The sequence below is a fragment of the Calypte anna genome, chromosome 1, assembly GCF_003957555.1.
Source record: "Calypte anna isolate BGI_N300 chromosome 1, bCalAnn1_v1.p, whole genome shotgun sequence".
Taxonomy (NCBI): Eukaryota; Metazoa; Chordata; class Aves; order Apodiformes; family Trochilidae; genus Calypte; species Calypte anna.
In genome coordinates, this window is record NC_044244.1 from 5971918 (window position 1) to 5989126 (window position 17209).

General features: G+C 40.1%; 1 protein-coding gene across 2 annotated transcripts in view; it reads left to right on the forward strand.

The window, feature by feature from the left end:
- CELF2 (CUGBP Elav-like family member 2) overlaps nucleotides 1–17209 on the forward strand; it is a 548689-nt gene that overhangs the window by 458070 nt on the left and 73410 nt on the right. For both annotated transcript variants that reach the window (XM_030469342.1, XM_030469341.1), the window contains one exon: nucleotides 14231–14279. In XM_030469342.1, coding sequence (XP_030325202.1) covers nucleotides 14231–14279 — 49 coding nt within the window. The remainder of the gene's footprint in view (nucleotides 1–14230; nucleotides 14280–17209) is intronic.

The following is a 17209-nucleotide window of genomic DNA, read 5'->3' on the forward strand; positions in this document are numbered from 1 at the left end:
TCATTTGGATGCAAGCACATCTTTGGGTACAGACCATCTGATTGTCATGGTAGAAATCCAAGACCCTTAGAGATGCTAAAATGGGCTCTGAATTTCTACCCTGAAAAGTTAGGGAAGACTCCAAGTTGCAGAGCTTATGTTCCAGGCTGTCAGTGTATGGAGCAAGTAATCAGCACTCTCTAAACCAGAGAGCAAATATCATGAAAGGGTTAAATGCCTTTTAACGGGAAAAACAGTACCAGAGTGGAGAGGGCTCATGTTTGTCTTACTTTTGGAACATCTCCCTTTTTTGCTTGCAGCTTTGCTGAAATCACTAATGGCTTTGCTCCCAGAATGCAGCCTGAGGAGCTCCAGGAGCAGTTGGAAAACATGCCACCATAGCTCCATTTATTAGCAAAAGCCTGTCTCTCGCCTTGTGTTAGGGAAGTTAAAAAAGCAAAAACTGCAAAAGAAAGAAAACATTGAACTAAACAGAGTCTTAAGCAGTGGTAAACAAAATGTAGCTTCCTTTGTGGTTGATTTTTATCCAGCTGCAGCCAAATATCAAAGCGATATCAAAGGAAAGCTCCCCATTAATTAATTCAGACTGACTTCACAAAGCAAGCTGGAGCTTTTGCTGATATCTGATTCTGACAACTTCCTAATCTTCACAAGTTGTCATTAAGAGTGGCATTAAAGCAGTCTGCAGTCAATCCCAGTTCTTGCCCTATTGTAACTCAGAGCTGGGCTATCTCCCATCGCAGGAGGGGGGGGGATACACAGGCAGGGGTTAGAATAACCAACTTTGCTTCTTTGCAAATGGAATTTGCAATGTATCAGGGAATCTCATGAATACATTGTCTTTGTCATTCATTCTAGCAAAGCTCACCCAACCAACTTTGCAACCATTACAAGTTGCAGCGAGTGGAAATGTTCTCTTCTGAAGTACAAACACAAGGGGGAAAAAACAGAGAAAGGAGAAAAAAACAAAAATAGCTCACGTCTCAAAGGAATAATTGGAACTCTGTAACGATCTTTAAGGAAGTATGAATAGAGCCTTATCACTGATTTCAAGATAGAGAACATAAGATTCTGGGTTGAAGAATGTGATGGAGACAGAATGTGTGGAGACAGACAGAGAGTTGGGGTTATTCAGTCTGGAGAGCAGAAGGCTCCAAAGAGACCTTATTGTAGCCTTCCAGTATCTGTCAGGTAGTGATAACACTAGGGGGAATGGATTCAAACTAGAGGAGGGGAGATTTAGATTGGAAGTTAGGAAGAAGTTCTTCACCGTGAGGGTGGTGAGACACTGGAACAGGTTGCCCAGAGAGGTGGTGGAAGCCCCATCCCTCGAAGCTTTTTAAGCCAGGCTGGACAGGGCTCTGAGCAGCCTGATCTAGTGGGAGGTGTCCCTGCCCATAGCAGGGGGGTTGGAACTGGATGATCTTAAAGATCCCTTACAACACTGAAAATTCTGATTCTATGAAAATAAGATTGTGGGAAACAAGGCTCTAAGCAGAGGGTAAGGTTAGTTTTAAACTAAAATCCAAAAGTCAGGTACCACCATAAGTGAAGTTTATAATTCCACTGTCAAAATAAACAAAACACTCTGGAGTTCCTCACCACTGCCAGGGTCCCTCAATGGAATTACAGCCTCATGCAGAGCTACAAGGTGTATGATACCTTCATATTTCCATTCAGCTGTGAATGGCTCAAATGATTGAAGGGAGTTTGTGTTCTAGACCATCACTCGAGTAAGTGTCTACCAGACAGTGACAAATATTATTTTGTGACCAATTCATGATAATACCTTAGAGGTAAATGTGCTGTGTTGTTATACAGGATGTTCATTTCAAACATTGCAAGGAATTCAGAGAAGATAAATGCTGTTACAGGAGTACCTCACCAAGCATCCACAGCAGCACTGGTGTAGATAGTGCATGTATTTCCTCCATGGCCAAGTGCTGCCTAAATGTCAGTGACAAATGGGAATTATTTTTGATTGTACACAGAACTGAGGATTTACTGTCATAAGAGGTGAAATAACACTTAGATCAAGTATCAGTAAAATAACCCCCAGTATCTGTCCAATTAGAATAATCTTCTAAAAGAGGCAAAGTTACATCCTACTCCTTACTGGCTTTGAGGTAGAATTAGAAAATATATGATAGGCAGTAATCCTGTATTGGCATTAAGTCATACAAGATGAGCTACTGAATTTTTTTAATCTCTCATTTCTGCAATTGCTAAGAAGTAAAAGAAATTGCTATGCTTGTGTGGATGTAGAATCCTCTTCTTTGTACAGCAATATATGATTAACCAAGAGAGGTGTTGGTAAGTAAGAGCTGTAGTCAGTTTAAATGCCATGCTTATGCACTTGTGTCTGGAGGGCTCTGAGGGTTGCTCAGGCAGGCACGTCCCTGTGACCCTGTTCATTTTGCAAAGAATGGCACGGATTTATCCCAGTTAAAAAGTGGCCTGATAGCTAACAGCTCTCTCATGTCTGGCACTTGTCTTCCTCCCTGTTGTCAGAAGAGCCAAAAATAGAGGGTGTGACTTGGTGAATTTTTTTTTTCTGCACCCTTGCTGTCTTGCCCTGCGCTTTTGTTGCTCTCTGTGATCTTCACTGAATCTGCAGCAGCCCTGAGGCTGCATTAGCCCTGCTAAGAGAAAACAACATATGCCAAAAAAACAGGAGTTCAAGACTTCCCACTAGCTCCAAATGCTATCTTGAAGCAGGTAGGATGAATAATGTAAGGAAAAGCTTTTAGCTAAGTTTGTTTTATCAGAGGACCTTCCTGATAAGTCTCTGTGGCCTCCAGCTGTTCCACCTGAAGCCATCTCTGCAAAGAGATTTCTTTGACCTTTAGGCGAGTCGCACATAATGATGCTACTCATGGGGCATAATGCAGAGAAAACTTCTAATTGAGTAGAACCACAACATAAAGAATAAGAGAAGGCAGCTTTTCACATACTGCATTTATAGTCACTAAATAAAGTGTGTTGGTGCCTTTTTCAAGAGAATCAGTGAGCCCAGCCTCTGGAAAAATGTATTACGGTTCCTATTTGGAATCAGATGGTAGTTGAGAGCTTTGCAGATGGGTGGAGGCAGGTTGATTTTGGCCTTACTGTTTCTGATACTGTCCCTTTTACTAATGAAAGCTTAATCACAGCTCTGTCCACATACCACAGACAGCTAGAACTGAGTCATTCTTCAAAAATATATGCTTCTGCTAATGCTGACAATTTGTTTTGTTTGTTTGTTTAACTTCCCAAGCACCAACTAAGGGAAATAATTAAATACATTAGAATTCCTTGAGATTAGCATTATAAATATATGCTGCATATCTAATATGAATTAAAAATGCCATCTTTATCCCAAAGAAAACACTGGCAAAGTGCATTAGCTACAGAGATGCTAAAAATTGAGGAGAAGGAGCTCATACACAAGGTGGTTAAAAATTACATGGTTATTTAATGTGATTTTTTTGCTGCTGTTTGTAATTGTAGGTGTACACAACTAGACAGTGATATTTTCCTGTGGACATTGTGTGTTTGTGTCTGCTTGTGGCTGGAGACTGCAGTAACATTCTGTTTTTCATAGATGGATCAAGTATTGAGCTGTCTTTTTTCATTCTCTCTCCACAGCCAGATTATTTCGCCACTGCAGAGTATTGGCATAGCACTGAGAGCTTTTATTTGGATGCTGGTACTGGATAGTTGTGGAAAATTCCTGTAACTTCAGCTCATGGAGAGCTTAAATAGAATTTATGAGCCGTATCCTCATTTGGCGTAAAATATTATGACTCTGCTGGTTAAACAATAAAACTACTCCTTTCCCCAGCTGATCTCAGTCAGGAGAGTAGGATTTTTGACATCTTCATTCAAAACCCCTTTTCTACCTAAATGCTTTGGTTTTTACCTGCAATATTTAAAGAGACATGCATGTTGACAAGTAGTTTGGAGCTCATGTCTGACATTTCAAGGAATCTGGATTACTCTGTGTTTGGTAACTGAGAGGAATTAACCTGCCTGAGGGATGGAAAGGTGGGAACTGTGAATCAAGGCGTGTATTCTGGTCTCAGAACTGCTCTGAATCTCTGCTAATTTAAAGCATCATCAGCCTTGCATCATTGGTGCCAACTGTTTCTATAAATTGTACCCTTTGCTCTAATTCGAAAGAAAGAATTTCAGTAGAAGTTATAATTTTGATGCTTTGGGGGCTTATTTTAAACTTACCTCAGTCACCCTTTTTAGTGATGAGATGTTCTTGGTGCTGCATTGTAATGCAAATATGAAAGCTTTCCAACAAGAATTTTAAAAAGCTCCCTATCTTAAAAAAAGAAATAATAAAAACTCCACAGCCTAGAATTTTAGTTTTGTCCCAAATAATAGATTGTTTTTTCTGTCAGAAGAGGAGTCCATTTGCATTGCTGGATCAAGGTGACTTTCCATGCTGCAGAGAGAGTCAGGCAGAAGATCTGCTTAGTAAATGAACAGAAAAATCTGTGATGTGAAACTGAGGGAGTGGTTGAGGCTGGTTTCTCTCTTATTGAATGAAAGCTAAAAATGGAAATGATAAGTGTACATGAGATAATGTTGTGAAAGAAACAGAGGAGCCCCTGAGTATGCTTTCTTGCCTTTCTGAAATGTTGCTGTCACTAGTCATTCCATTTAAAGGGTTATTTCCTGAATTTCAGCTTGGCAAAGGTGGAGGATATTGCTGAGCACAATCACATGGTGTCTTCCCAGAGCACAGTTCACAGAGGAGACAGTAAATGCAAGAACAGAACAGCATAAATCTTAAAATAAAACTTCTGCAAAACAAGCATTTAATATCCTGGTAGCCATGCGCTCAGTCACAGTTGAGTTTGTCTTTTGCATTACAAAAGCCATGGAATATTTTTTAAAGCCTCTCATTTAAACTAAATTTCTTCGCCGTTATCAGTAGCTTAAAAGAGAATGTATTTTATATTTTCTTTGGATTGTGTTTTGGGGGAAGAGATGAAGGGGATAGAGCATTGCTTTGTTTTCTTCACAGGTATCTAAAAGTCATCCTATGTTGATGTGAAATCAGAGGAATTTATGTAAGAAGGGAGGGATTTCATGTGGACCAGGCTCAAACATTAGAACTGAAAAATGGTGCCCACAACCCAAGCATCTACAGTGTTTCCATTTTCCATTTCACATCGGGGGAGGTTTGTTTTTTTAAGGTAGGAACACTGTCTTGAGTCTTCACAGATTCTGAAGTCATAAATGAGAAGGGCAAACTTTCCTGAATGTGTCCTCAGGAGTCAGTGTTTCCTAAGCAAGGAAATTTACTGTTGCTAGAAGAAGAAATATGAAATATTCCTCTCCAGTCCAGTCAAGTAAGCACAAACCCCTGTTTTACTGCATATGCCTTCTAGGATGGTTAAGGAACCTCTGTTTCATTCCCACAGGAGGTGGGAAAACTTTCTGTTGCAGATGAGATTGTAGGTAGTGTGTTTTGGCTCTGCTCTGTTTTTGAAATAGTAGTGGGAGTAGGGTGGAATGGTGCTCTTAGATTTGAAGGAAAAATACTCCTTTTTAAATCTCAACCTCCTTTTGACTTCTGGAAAGCAACACCCTACTAGGGAGATGGAAGGATGTACAGCTTGACTCATGTCCTGTGAGACACATTGACTGTAAGGTTTGTGTCATGCTGGGAACTAAGTCCTGGCACTTTAGGTCACACTGGGCAAATCCAGGCAGTGCAGCTCCAGGCTGTTTAAGTTATTAGCTGGCATCCCAAACCCATGACAGGTTGGCTGGCATTTGGTTCCTCCAGCTATCCTGGATCACTGCTTCAGGTTCTTACATTACTTCTTGAGTATCTAGGGAGTAATATTGTTTAAAAAATCTGCTTGTGTGGAGCGTACCTGCTCGTAAACACCTTACCTGTGCCTGATGATAAAACTGTAACTCCAGATGAATCATATGTAGCCTCTGTGCCTTTTTTCCCCAATCATCTTCCTTCCTGCTAAAAAGAGCAAGAGTAAGCACCTCCCAATGGTGCTGGGAGGAGAAATCAATTAGAGCATGAGGAGCTTGGGCTCTGCTGTGATGGGAACAACTCGGCTGCATCCCTCTGGATCATCACCCTGGGCCAGGCAGCGCCTCCCTTCCTGATGCTGGGCAACGTTTTCCACTCAGAAACGTGGGCAGTAATTTTTGCTCCTCACAGTTACTTTGAATGGGTGTTAAAACTCGGTCAATTAATGTCATGGAGAGACTTCTGTTATCTTTCTGTGCCTTATCGGTTTAATGCAAAAGGGAAAAAAACCAAAAAACCCACCACATCAGCGTGCAAACTTCAATTGGCAAAATGTCAACAAAAGTTATTGCCACTGCAGATGAGATGGATAACCCTTGCTGTTAAAATAATATCTGATGTTTTGCTCAGATGTCTAATGGGTTTGCTTTTTAAGCATGGATGATACAGAATATCCCCAAGGCATTATTCCCAACAAGATATAGAATCCCACTTAATGTCTATTTTTAGGATTGAATAGGTTCTGTAAAGGCTCATTTGTTTGAAGAGCAGAGAATTAATCACCCTGGTTTCCATGTGATTTTGAAGAGAGAAATTTTGGTTGTACCTTCTCTTCCTTATCTCCACTGGTTGACTTGCATGAGTCCTGGAGTTGTTGTCATTCATGTGGGTGGTAAGAAATGAAGGAATTAAATAAATGGACTAGAACTGCTAACAGAGCAGCAGTAGTTATTTGTACATTAGGAAGTGAAGTTGTCACTTCTAAGACAGCAAAACTTTTTATGTCTACATGAGGGCAGAACTTTTAAAGGAGACTGAGTGTTATACCCTAGTTAGTAAATGCACAGGAGGAACAACAGGATGCAGGGGTGACTGCAGAAGGGAGCAGAATAGAATATTATTATTATCTTAAAGCTCAGCTTTTGTTTTTAGTCACTTAAGCTAATGTTCAATTTAACTTGAATTTAAAACATGGAGTGTAGTGGATTGCAAATGACTGAGTTGGAAAGCTTCCAGAAGTCACTGAATTTCAGCAGGTTTAGTCTTCTCTGGTAAAAGAAACAAGTTGTTTTAAGCAAGCTGTAGGCTTGTTTCTGTGCTCTAAATAGAAAATAATGATGTTATGCATTACAGCATGAACTATATTTGGCACACACCAGCAATATTCATTTTCTCCTGCTTCTCTCCCTTCCTCCTTCTATCCCTCTCTCACTCCCTCTCACTCTCTCCCTAGGATATGCATATATCTATGTCTGACAGTAATCTAGGAGGCCAAGTAACAGACCACATTCTTTTACTACTAAAATTGTATGAATACCTAACATGGTTTAAGTGCCTTAAACTGGGATTTATGAAAGGATGACAGCAAACAATCTTCTGGCTATGCCATTGCTCAGGCAGCTACAGCTACTGCTTTGCATTTATTTGTGAGAATCTATGTGATGGATGCACATTTATGGTTCTTTTACCTGTAAATAAAGTAAGATGAATGACTTAAACCCATACTGGGAATCCAAAGCTCTTCAAGCACTGGTAAAGCAAGAAGGACCACAGCATTGGTCTGTGTGCTGGTTAGCACTTCCCTGCCCAGTGTGTGGGCATATTTGGAAGAATGGCAAGGGCTACAAAGTGTTCCCATTAGGCAGTATGGACAAGGGCATCCTGTTTTGAGAGGAAGGAAAAGTATGATTGTGTAAAGGCAAGCTGTGCCTCGCCACTTCTCCTTAGAGCCAGAGAACAGTCCCTTGCCTTTTTTATTCACTAGTATTTATTTGACCTCAGAGACCATCCCTAATTCCCAGAGAAGTTCCCTGAAGCTGTAGCCAGATATTGACTGTGTAATTCAAGTTAGTTTGACCCTAGAGAAGTCGTTCTCAACAGTTTCCTTCAGTAGGAAAATACGCCTCTTTCACTTCTGGAAAATTGTATTACTTGTTAGTCACAAGGGTTTAAAAAAGCAAAAACAGTCAGCATTGAAGTGATGTGGGAAATACGTTCAAGAGCTCCTCCAAAAGGATCCTACTGAAAAACTTGGGACCTAAAAGCTGAAGTGAGGGGCTGAGGGCTGCATGTAGATGTGTCTACATATAATAATCCAGAAAAATTATTTCTGAAGACACTGAAAATCATTTAATCCTCCTGGTGCCTATGGACCTTTTTCCCTTCTTCTCTGAGTCATTTGGTAGGTCAATACTTTCCTTCTTGACTTCCAGACTCAGTGAAGGTGTTTGGTAGCCCTGAAGGTACAGATTTGAGTTAATCTTTTCCTTGGACTACTGGTCTAATTAAGCTGAACTCACAATTGGACCAGGAGCCTGGAGAAAACTTTAAATTCCTTCCCAGACCAGAGTTCTGCAAACAGAACAGTAAAAGGAAAGTGTCTCCATCATTTTTCATGCTGGTAAAGCTCACTTTAGGGTCTTTTTTCCCTCTGTGCCTTTAGACTGTCCCTGCTGCCCCTTAATATTTTCTTCCTTTTTTGTTTTCCTATTGGTTAAAAAAAGTCTATGGACATATAATAATTTCTCTGATAACATTACAGTTTTATTAAGGTCTGACATCTTTTCTCTCCTACATTCTTTCCTGCCACAGGCTGCCCAGCAAGATTGTGGAGTCTCCTTCTCTGTAGACTTTGAAAACCCCTTGAATGTGTTCCTGTGTGGCCTCCCCAGATTTGGCAGGAGGGTTGGTGTAGATGATCTCTAGAGGGCCCTTCTAACCACTAACTTTTTATGATTCTATGTACAAAATGTGAAGGAAGTCCCTTTTGACTTCCACAGCGATTGATGCTAGCAAGAAACAAGTCCCAAAGTTCTAGGAATAACAAGAGACATGCAAGATGTTATCATTTAATTCTATTGCATTTGGTTTGGTTTGGATGTTACCTGAGTAACCCAACTTCTTTAAATTTACCCTTTGCTTGGGGGAAGGTTTAACTCAATTTAGTATTGTTTCTCCATGCCACAGTCTGTGAGGGTGACAGGGAAGAAGCAAACTGAGCTGGGGCACAGCTAGAAATGTATAAGCATGGCAGGTCTAAAGAGGTCTGTGAGCTCTAGAAATCTGCCAGTGGCTTTAGAGGACTGTAGAAAGATGATGAGGGGAATGGTAAGAAGTGAGAAGTCCCCTGTACACATATTCTAAGCTCCTTGGTGTGATGTCACTCTGTGCTTATCTTAAGAGCACTTTTAGGAGTTGGCCTTCAACTAACGTATTGTGTGAAGGCAGGGGCAGGTTGATGTGCAGTTGGGGTTATGTCTTGATGAGTCGTTTCCTTTCCTTCAAGGTACCAGGAATGACAGTAGCAAGACATGCAGTCTGCAGTGGCAGGAATGGAGAGTGAAAGCTGCTAATAGGTGTTGTAATTGTGTATGAAGATGTTTTTGCAATGGATCATAAAATAACGATTTTTTTGTAGCCTAATTGCATGGCCAGAGTATCAGAGGTGCTGAAGGCATCTGAATTTCACAGACACAACACAGCTGCAGCAAATTGAACCCATCAGCTCCTTCATCTTCACTGAAGGCATTTCCTGCTTTTTAATCTCCCAAATTCTCTGTAAGACAAACACACATACAGAACAAAATACCTCTCATTTAAACCAACCAATACAGATCATTTAGCATGTTGACTGCCTCAGCCTACAAACCTTGCTTCATTTGCAGAAACTACCACTTGCAGAAAGTCTTTAGTCTACCTAGAACATCTGAGTACCCCTTTCCCTTAAAAAAAAAAAAAAAAAGCAGCTGCCTAAAATATGCTGACAACTCCAAAATGAGATTTAAGCAATTGCTGGTGATGCAGCCGTGTCTCAGAGCATGGCAATTCCGTGCTCGACCATGGCTGGAGACTTCTTCCCCATTCACCCCTAGGAATACTTGAAGATTACACCTGTTTTAAAGCTTCCCTTGGCTAAATAAAACAAGCCCTTAGCTGATCACATTGTGCAATGTGTGAGCACACAATAGTAATCACAGCTAATGACTCTGCTAAATGCTAGGCTGCACACACCTCCTTGTTTGGTGTTTGTTTTGTATACAGAAGGTAACATCGACTGAATAACGAGGATGCCAAGTTACAGATGGGGTTGTGGAATCATATTTGACAGCCGATTAGAGTAATCTGACAGAAATGATGACTTAATCACCACAACAGACTCCAAATTCCCAGATAGAATTCCACCCAGGTTAATCTAATTTCCTTGCAAAATTTTTGCCAGAAATAGACTCTTAGCCGTCTCGTTTTCTCCCATGCAGATGTCACATGGCTTTGACAAGAATGTAAATAGGTAGCGTTATTATTGTCAAAAAGATTACTTTGAGGCTCTGAAGCTGGAGAGGATGTGTGCCTTTGAGAGGTTTTTTGGGTTGATTGGCTTTGTTTTTTTATCTAATGAAGTTGTATTTACATACGGTGAGATGTACTCAAGAAAAAGGGGGGGGAGGGAGGGGAAAATGTAACTACTCAATTGTAATTCTGGGCCATGGCTCAGTCCTGCTGCTGCCTTGACATAGCCAGCAGCCAGATTCCCATTGATTTCAGGGGGATTTTCAGGATTGCCTGTTTGACAACTGTTTCTTTTCCTTTTTGGTTCCCATGGACCATCATAGCAGCACCCCTGCTTGGGATGTGCCCAAGGAGCAGCAGTGACATGCTTGGCCTCGGGCTTTGCATGGCCTCTGCAGCAGCACAGGCAGTGGTGGAGCCTCCACTTTGCTGCCAGTGCTGCCCCAAGGCACCCTGCAACCTTGGGCACAGCCCTGTGCCTGCCCTGGGTAGTAAAACAGTGGCAGTAGTGTGTTCTGAGACCTATGGATAGAGTGTGCATAGGAAAGGTAGGTCATGCCATTATTGGGTGCACAACTGCATCCCACACTGCTCTCTAAAACATTGCTGAGGAGAAGTTATTCCTTACAGCTTGTTCTCCAGTCTGGTTTGGGTACCCCCATGCTCTGTGCTTTCTGGGGAAAGCTGCCTACACTCAGAAAGAACTTGTCTGAGAGCTGTGATGTTTTCCTTTACTATAGAGTCTGAGCACAGGATGATGCTGATGCATATAAATTATTTACTGCAGTTACTTTTCTCACTCTTGTCTATTAATTGCTACAGTGAGTTCATAAATACCATATTTTTGTAAGCAAGGATTTCTTCATGCACAGAATAATATGTTTCCTGTTCTTCTGTGTGACATGACATACTGAGAAATCACTTACCTTGAGATCCATAAGTGTATGGCTTTGTGATGTATAGCTACAATAACAGCTTTCTGATAAGACATGAAATCCTTCATTTCAGGAGATGACATGATTCTAGTGGGTGGCATCTAATTTGAAACAGGTTTATATCATCTGTAATCTTTTGGAGGGCCTCAGAAAGCACAGCTATTTTATTATTTTATAGCCTGCAGTTATACAAGCAAGATATAAAACACACAGATTATTTTCTCTTTTGCTCATTGTAGAGTGAAAGGATAGTATCTATTTAGCCTTTGTCTCTGCCCCTTTAATTTTCTTATTCACTGCACACTTCTTTGAGATTCATTCTTTTCTTTTCTTTTTTAGACTTTTAAATATTTTATGGGTAGAGAGCTTATAATATGTATTGTCACGGCAGTTGTCTCTAGAGGTCAGCAATGAGTTTAATAATGAGATGCAAACCAGTGACTCTGTAAAACCCATTTCAGGTTATAAATGGCATGTTTTATTGAATCTAGTGTTAAAGGTTGTTAACGTATCAATTCGTGATGGTCAGGGTTAAACAAGCTTCAACACGAGCCCTTGTGTTAGGAAACTATCAGTAAGGTATTTTTCCACCTCCCCCTTTGCTGAAGCCATGTTTGTGTGTTCCATACATTTTACCATGGGTATTCTGCTGCTTAAGCTCTCCAGGACTGATCTGAATCTTTTATTACTTTTGTGATTATATTATTTTGTTAAGCACGACAGCATCACTCCTGACTTTGGCTTGCTGGTGAGAAGAGAATTTGGACCGTGGGTTTTTAGCAGGAACCTTTGAAATTAAGTCAAAACCCAGCTGAAGCTTCTTGTTAAATCTTGCCTCTTGCTGTGTGAACATACCAGATTACTGACTTAATGAACCTGGGCTAGTTATGTATATCAGAAAAGGAATATTTCTGATGTGGCAACTGTGTTTGTCAGGTAATACTCATCTCTACATTGTGTCCAAGGGGATACAAAAATATCTTCTTCACATGACTTTGGTATAAAGCTGCTTTCTCTGGTTCAGGCAGTTGTAAAAGTGAAGGATTTTTAACATTGTTAGAATTGCCTCTGTTCTTAATATCTCCACTTAGGACTGTATAAATGCAGCTAGAAAGAGCAATGGATTCTCTGCATACAAGAGGTCTGGATTTGGGTTGGGTTTTTGTTCTATAACTTGCATATTCCCAGATTTACAATACTCAATTTTCTTTATTTTCTCACCACTCCATTGCTCCTCAGAGTTGTCAATACCTGCAACAGGCTCATGGACCAAGTTACACCTTTTTTCTTCTTTCACTTTTTGCTTGCTTGCTGAGTGGACATGCTTTATCATGTTTCCATGAATTTAAGGTCTTCATTGCCCAGTGTATTGTTGGAGCCAGGATAAATGTTAAGCACTAGTTAAAGAACATAGGGTACAATAGAAGTTCTCTTTTTTGTATAAATTAGATCAGGTAAGAGTGGTGGCAGACAAGTGCTAGGCTATTAAAGTCCATTTGGGAGAGGGAAACAAACGATTCAAAGAGAACAGAATTGTTAAAATTGAAAAACATTTATGCATCCTGGTGACTACATCCACCTGGTGGCTTTTCCTTTTCCTCAGGGCACCTTAGGGAGTTTTGCAAGCAGTACAAGGAAAGCATTGGTTTGCAGAGCCAGGGGTGTAATGGACTTTGAGTAAATCCTATGGAAACACTCACAGCAATATTTTATATTTTTTAAAGAATTTAGTAGATGTGTCCCTGGAGGTTAAGTGGCTCCACCAAAAGTAATGCAAATTTGGTTTTCTGTGCTGCTTTGATAGCACATTAGATATCAGGGCAAGGATTTTCTGTCCTGCTCAGCTGTTATTGTTTCCCAAAGTTTGCCATAATAGTCTTTTATTTAAAAAATTAAATTGCCTCTGACATTTTTTAGGCAATACTTGGTTCTGCTGCATTGAAAAATGATACAAAAGCAGAAAGAGCATAGATTTTACATGTTCACATGAAATGGTGAGGAATTACTGAGGCAGCAGCCCTCTCGCTGCAGTCAAATCACAAAAATTCTGCAGAGCCCTGTGGAAGACAATAAGAGTGAGGGGGTTGCCACGGTTAAGCACCTCCCACATTAAAATTCAGTGCAAGGTCAGTTCCTGAAGGCTTCTGACAATCTGTAACAAAATTTCCCCAAATCCATCCTAGCAGACACACGGCTGGGTTTGGCCAATGTCCACTGGATGTGCCACATGGCGCTGATCAGAAGCAGCTCAACTGTTGTGTTGCTGTTCTTGAAAGAACAGAAAACACCAGTCCTAAAATTTTTTTTTGCCTTATCAATGTTTTAATGTATGGGGAGCATCACTGAGTAATGAAACCTGGGCACACACCATACCCAGTGTGCCAAGGTAGGATGCCATGAAGTGTTCAGCATAGTGTGCTGCACACAGGGATTGGTTTCTTTTGCAGTAAGAGGTACATGAATGGAGAAAAAGGTTGAAAAAAAAAAATATTAGGAGTTTTTATGGAAGCCAGAATTGTGCCATGTGGTGATGGAAGCTTTATGAATGAATGTATAATGTAATCTAAAAGAAAAAGGATCTTAAACAATTATAAGAAGCTGTTATAGGAAGTCTCTTCCTCTTCAATCCTGAAAGAATCAGCATTTTATTTTTTTTTTTAATTACAGGAAAAGTTCATTTGTCAAACTCAAACTCATATGAAAGTTGGTAAAAATGAAACCAAACATGCCATAACCTAATGAGGCCTGTAACTTCTGAAGTTAGAAATAGCAAATTAAAGTTTAATATGAGTCCTATGGGCCCAGTGATCTGGGGTTTTTTAATTGTCCTAGTTATAAAATTCTCCTTTACCTTTTTTTTTTTCCTTAAAAGCCTATAGTATAGCATTGTTTTGAATTTATATGATATCAACATGTTTAATATTAATCATGTATCCTGTAAGCTCTTCATTAAAAGCATGATTCTTGGTTTCTATGACTATCCAACCTGCCTTACTCTCTTTCGTTTTTGTTTTAGATGCATCATCCTATTCAGATGAAACCTGCAGATAGTGAAAAGTCAAATGGTATGTGTTTAATTTATTGTTACTTAATTGGGACTCTCTCTAAACTAAAGCAAACACCACATTGTGAGAAGTTTTGCTATGTTCCTTGTATGGTGAAAATGATATGCAAGGCAGCTTACCTGACACGTTGGTGAAAATGTTGACCTGCTCTGAACTCCCATTCATCCTCAGCTTTAAAGAAGGAAGGAAAATGTTTTGCAAAAGTCTTCCTTGTACCTGCTGTATGTCACAGCCTACCTCACTATGTACATCTTTTTCCTTGTGTTCTCCTAGCATCGAGGTGATGCAGGAGCACCTGATGTTGATAAGATGGAGATGATAATTTCATGGTGAAATGAAAAAAAGAAACAAAAAAACATTCCCATGTTAACAAACCATGCAAGCAGTTGATGGGCCTTAAATATTTGACTAAACTTCCTTTTTATAGAATGATGCCCTTCTGGATCTGAGTCAAATTTGTTTTAATTATATTCTTGGTTCTGAACTGGGAAACCCACCTTGAAGCTCTCTGTATACTTATTCCTCTCAACGATTGTAAAATGAATGCTATAATGACAGTAATATCCATTCAGAATACTAGGGTGCTGCCTAAGTGGATGTATATGAAATGCAAAATAGACAGCATGCTAAATCTATTAAACATGCCAGGTTTGTATATTCAAGGAAATAAGATAATCGGATGGTAACACAACCTGGCAGTGTGTGATTCTTTAAAAATATATACATGTGTATATTTTGCCCCTTGATTTGTTCCTGTAATTTTCTAAAATATATGTTAAAGATATCATCTGCCTTCTTAGATTGCAAGAGCTTCATTTTCCCATAAGGCCCACATAATCAGAGCTGGTTCCTCCAACAGGCATCTTTGCACCTCATTAATTAGTAATCAGGGCAGAAGCCATGCACTCAGAGATCTACATACCTGCAAATGTAAATTATGATTGGGCTCTAAATCTCTCTGCAAGGCTTTTTTTAAGGCTTCTTTTTGCTAATTGTAGTGCATCCCATTTTCAGGCTTCTCCGAGGATTATAAAGTTTGGAAGGAAATTAAAACTTCACATTGTGCTAGTTTTCCTATTATGACAGCTTTCAAAACAAAACTGGCCACAAGCACAGGAAAACTGAGCCATCACCCATTTTGAAGGGAGTGATATTCTCCCTTTTGGGCTGAGTTTTGGCAATGATTTTTTTCTTTCTAAAATGCTGAGAGGCCAAGGCAGCTGCATGTGCAGGAGGACAAAACTTTTCAAGCATCACTGAAAATCAAGAACTTTGGTGTTGGAATCCAGATTCCACTGACTGCCTTGTATTGTGCTTGCAGTGGGCAACATTTTCCCTTAGGTACAGAAACATTGGTCTGGATCCTCTGGACTAAGTGTAGTCTCTCTGGATTCTTCTCTCAAAGATAAATTTCACCTCAGGTTCCTCAGCAAATTAGAAAAATAAGAGGCAATGGACCAAAATAGACTCCCAGTGAGTTACTTGTTCATTGCCTGAAGTTTTTCTTCCTAAAGGAGATTGAACATATTGGCAAAGCGCTACAGGGAATTGTGCAAATTCTGTCTTGCTCTGCAAATAACACCTGCTTGGAAAAAGGGTAGGTTAGCTACTTGCTGCTGCTGTTATGCTTCAGGTTATCTGCATGATACTCCTGTCTTCACTGTGGGAATACTTTTGATCTTCAGAATATTCTTTTCCACCTAACCCTAGCATGAAAACCATGAGACACTGGGACTTTTTAATTTTTTTTTCCTTTGCTTTTCTTTGTAGTTTGGAGAAAACACATTAACAGATCAGAGGTTGCAATTGTCAAATGAAATACTTTTTTACATGTAGGCACCTGGGGGGTGACACTTGTGCTAGGCACATTCTGAGGGTGGTGAACTCTTCTAATGACAGAAGGGAAAGTAATACCATGGTTGATGTTAACAGTGGTACAGCTCCTCAGAAAGAGAGGTGTAGGTGTGGGCTCCATGGAGAAGCTGAGAGTTTGCAGGCAGCTAGGAGAGCCAAAAGAGAAACAACAGCAACAATGCAGAGGCCTCTTTGGCACGTGTTTCCCATATGCTTCAGGCTGTCCATCTGAGGAGGTATATTAACTGTGCCAAGAGCAAATTGTAAACTGTAACTCTTCCACCAGATTGGTGGGTTCAAAGGGGAAAAGAAAGAAAGGATGCCAAGGCATCTTGATTTTCTTGATCAGCGTTTGAGCTTTTGAGGAATGCTTGAAACCCTTTGATTTCTGAATACTGAGAGGATCCCATTTGATTTTATCAGTCAAGTTTCAAAAAGGCTAAAGAAATTCCCTTGGTCAGAATTTCCAGATAGCTTGTGGAAAGATATGTAAGAGAGTTTGAAATTCTTCCAAGCTTGTACATGTTTGTGAAGGCTTGATCGATCCAGTAAAGTTGCACAGGGAGGAAGAAGAGGTCCTCTCATTCATCTTCAAAGAACAGCCTTTAATGTCTGATAAGACAACTCCTCCCCATGTTGAGACCTTTGCAAAAAATATTTGAATGATCTGAATGACCAAGCCCAGGAATACTGGGATGAAACACTCCTCTTTTTCCTTCACTGTTCATGTCTTTAGATGTAGGCATAATTTCAGAAATCTTCCCCTTAGCATAAAAGGCCAAGCTGGTCTCATAGAAACTAAGAGGTAGGTACAGAAGAGGCATCTCCTGCACAGGTTTAACTAAGTGCCTGGGCATTTCTGCAGGACTAGGACTTTATTAGCACCATGGAGATCTGTTTCCTTCTGGGTAGGAACAGGGTGGCTGATAATTCTATGCAATCATCTCCATTCCTTCCTTGCATTCATGTATCTTAGTTATGTCTCTGCTCATGCAAGTGAACCAGAGCTTAATTTCTTCTACCAAGATTTTAGCAGCTAGAGTTGATGGCAAAAGATTTTCCTTTGTATCCAGTTA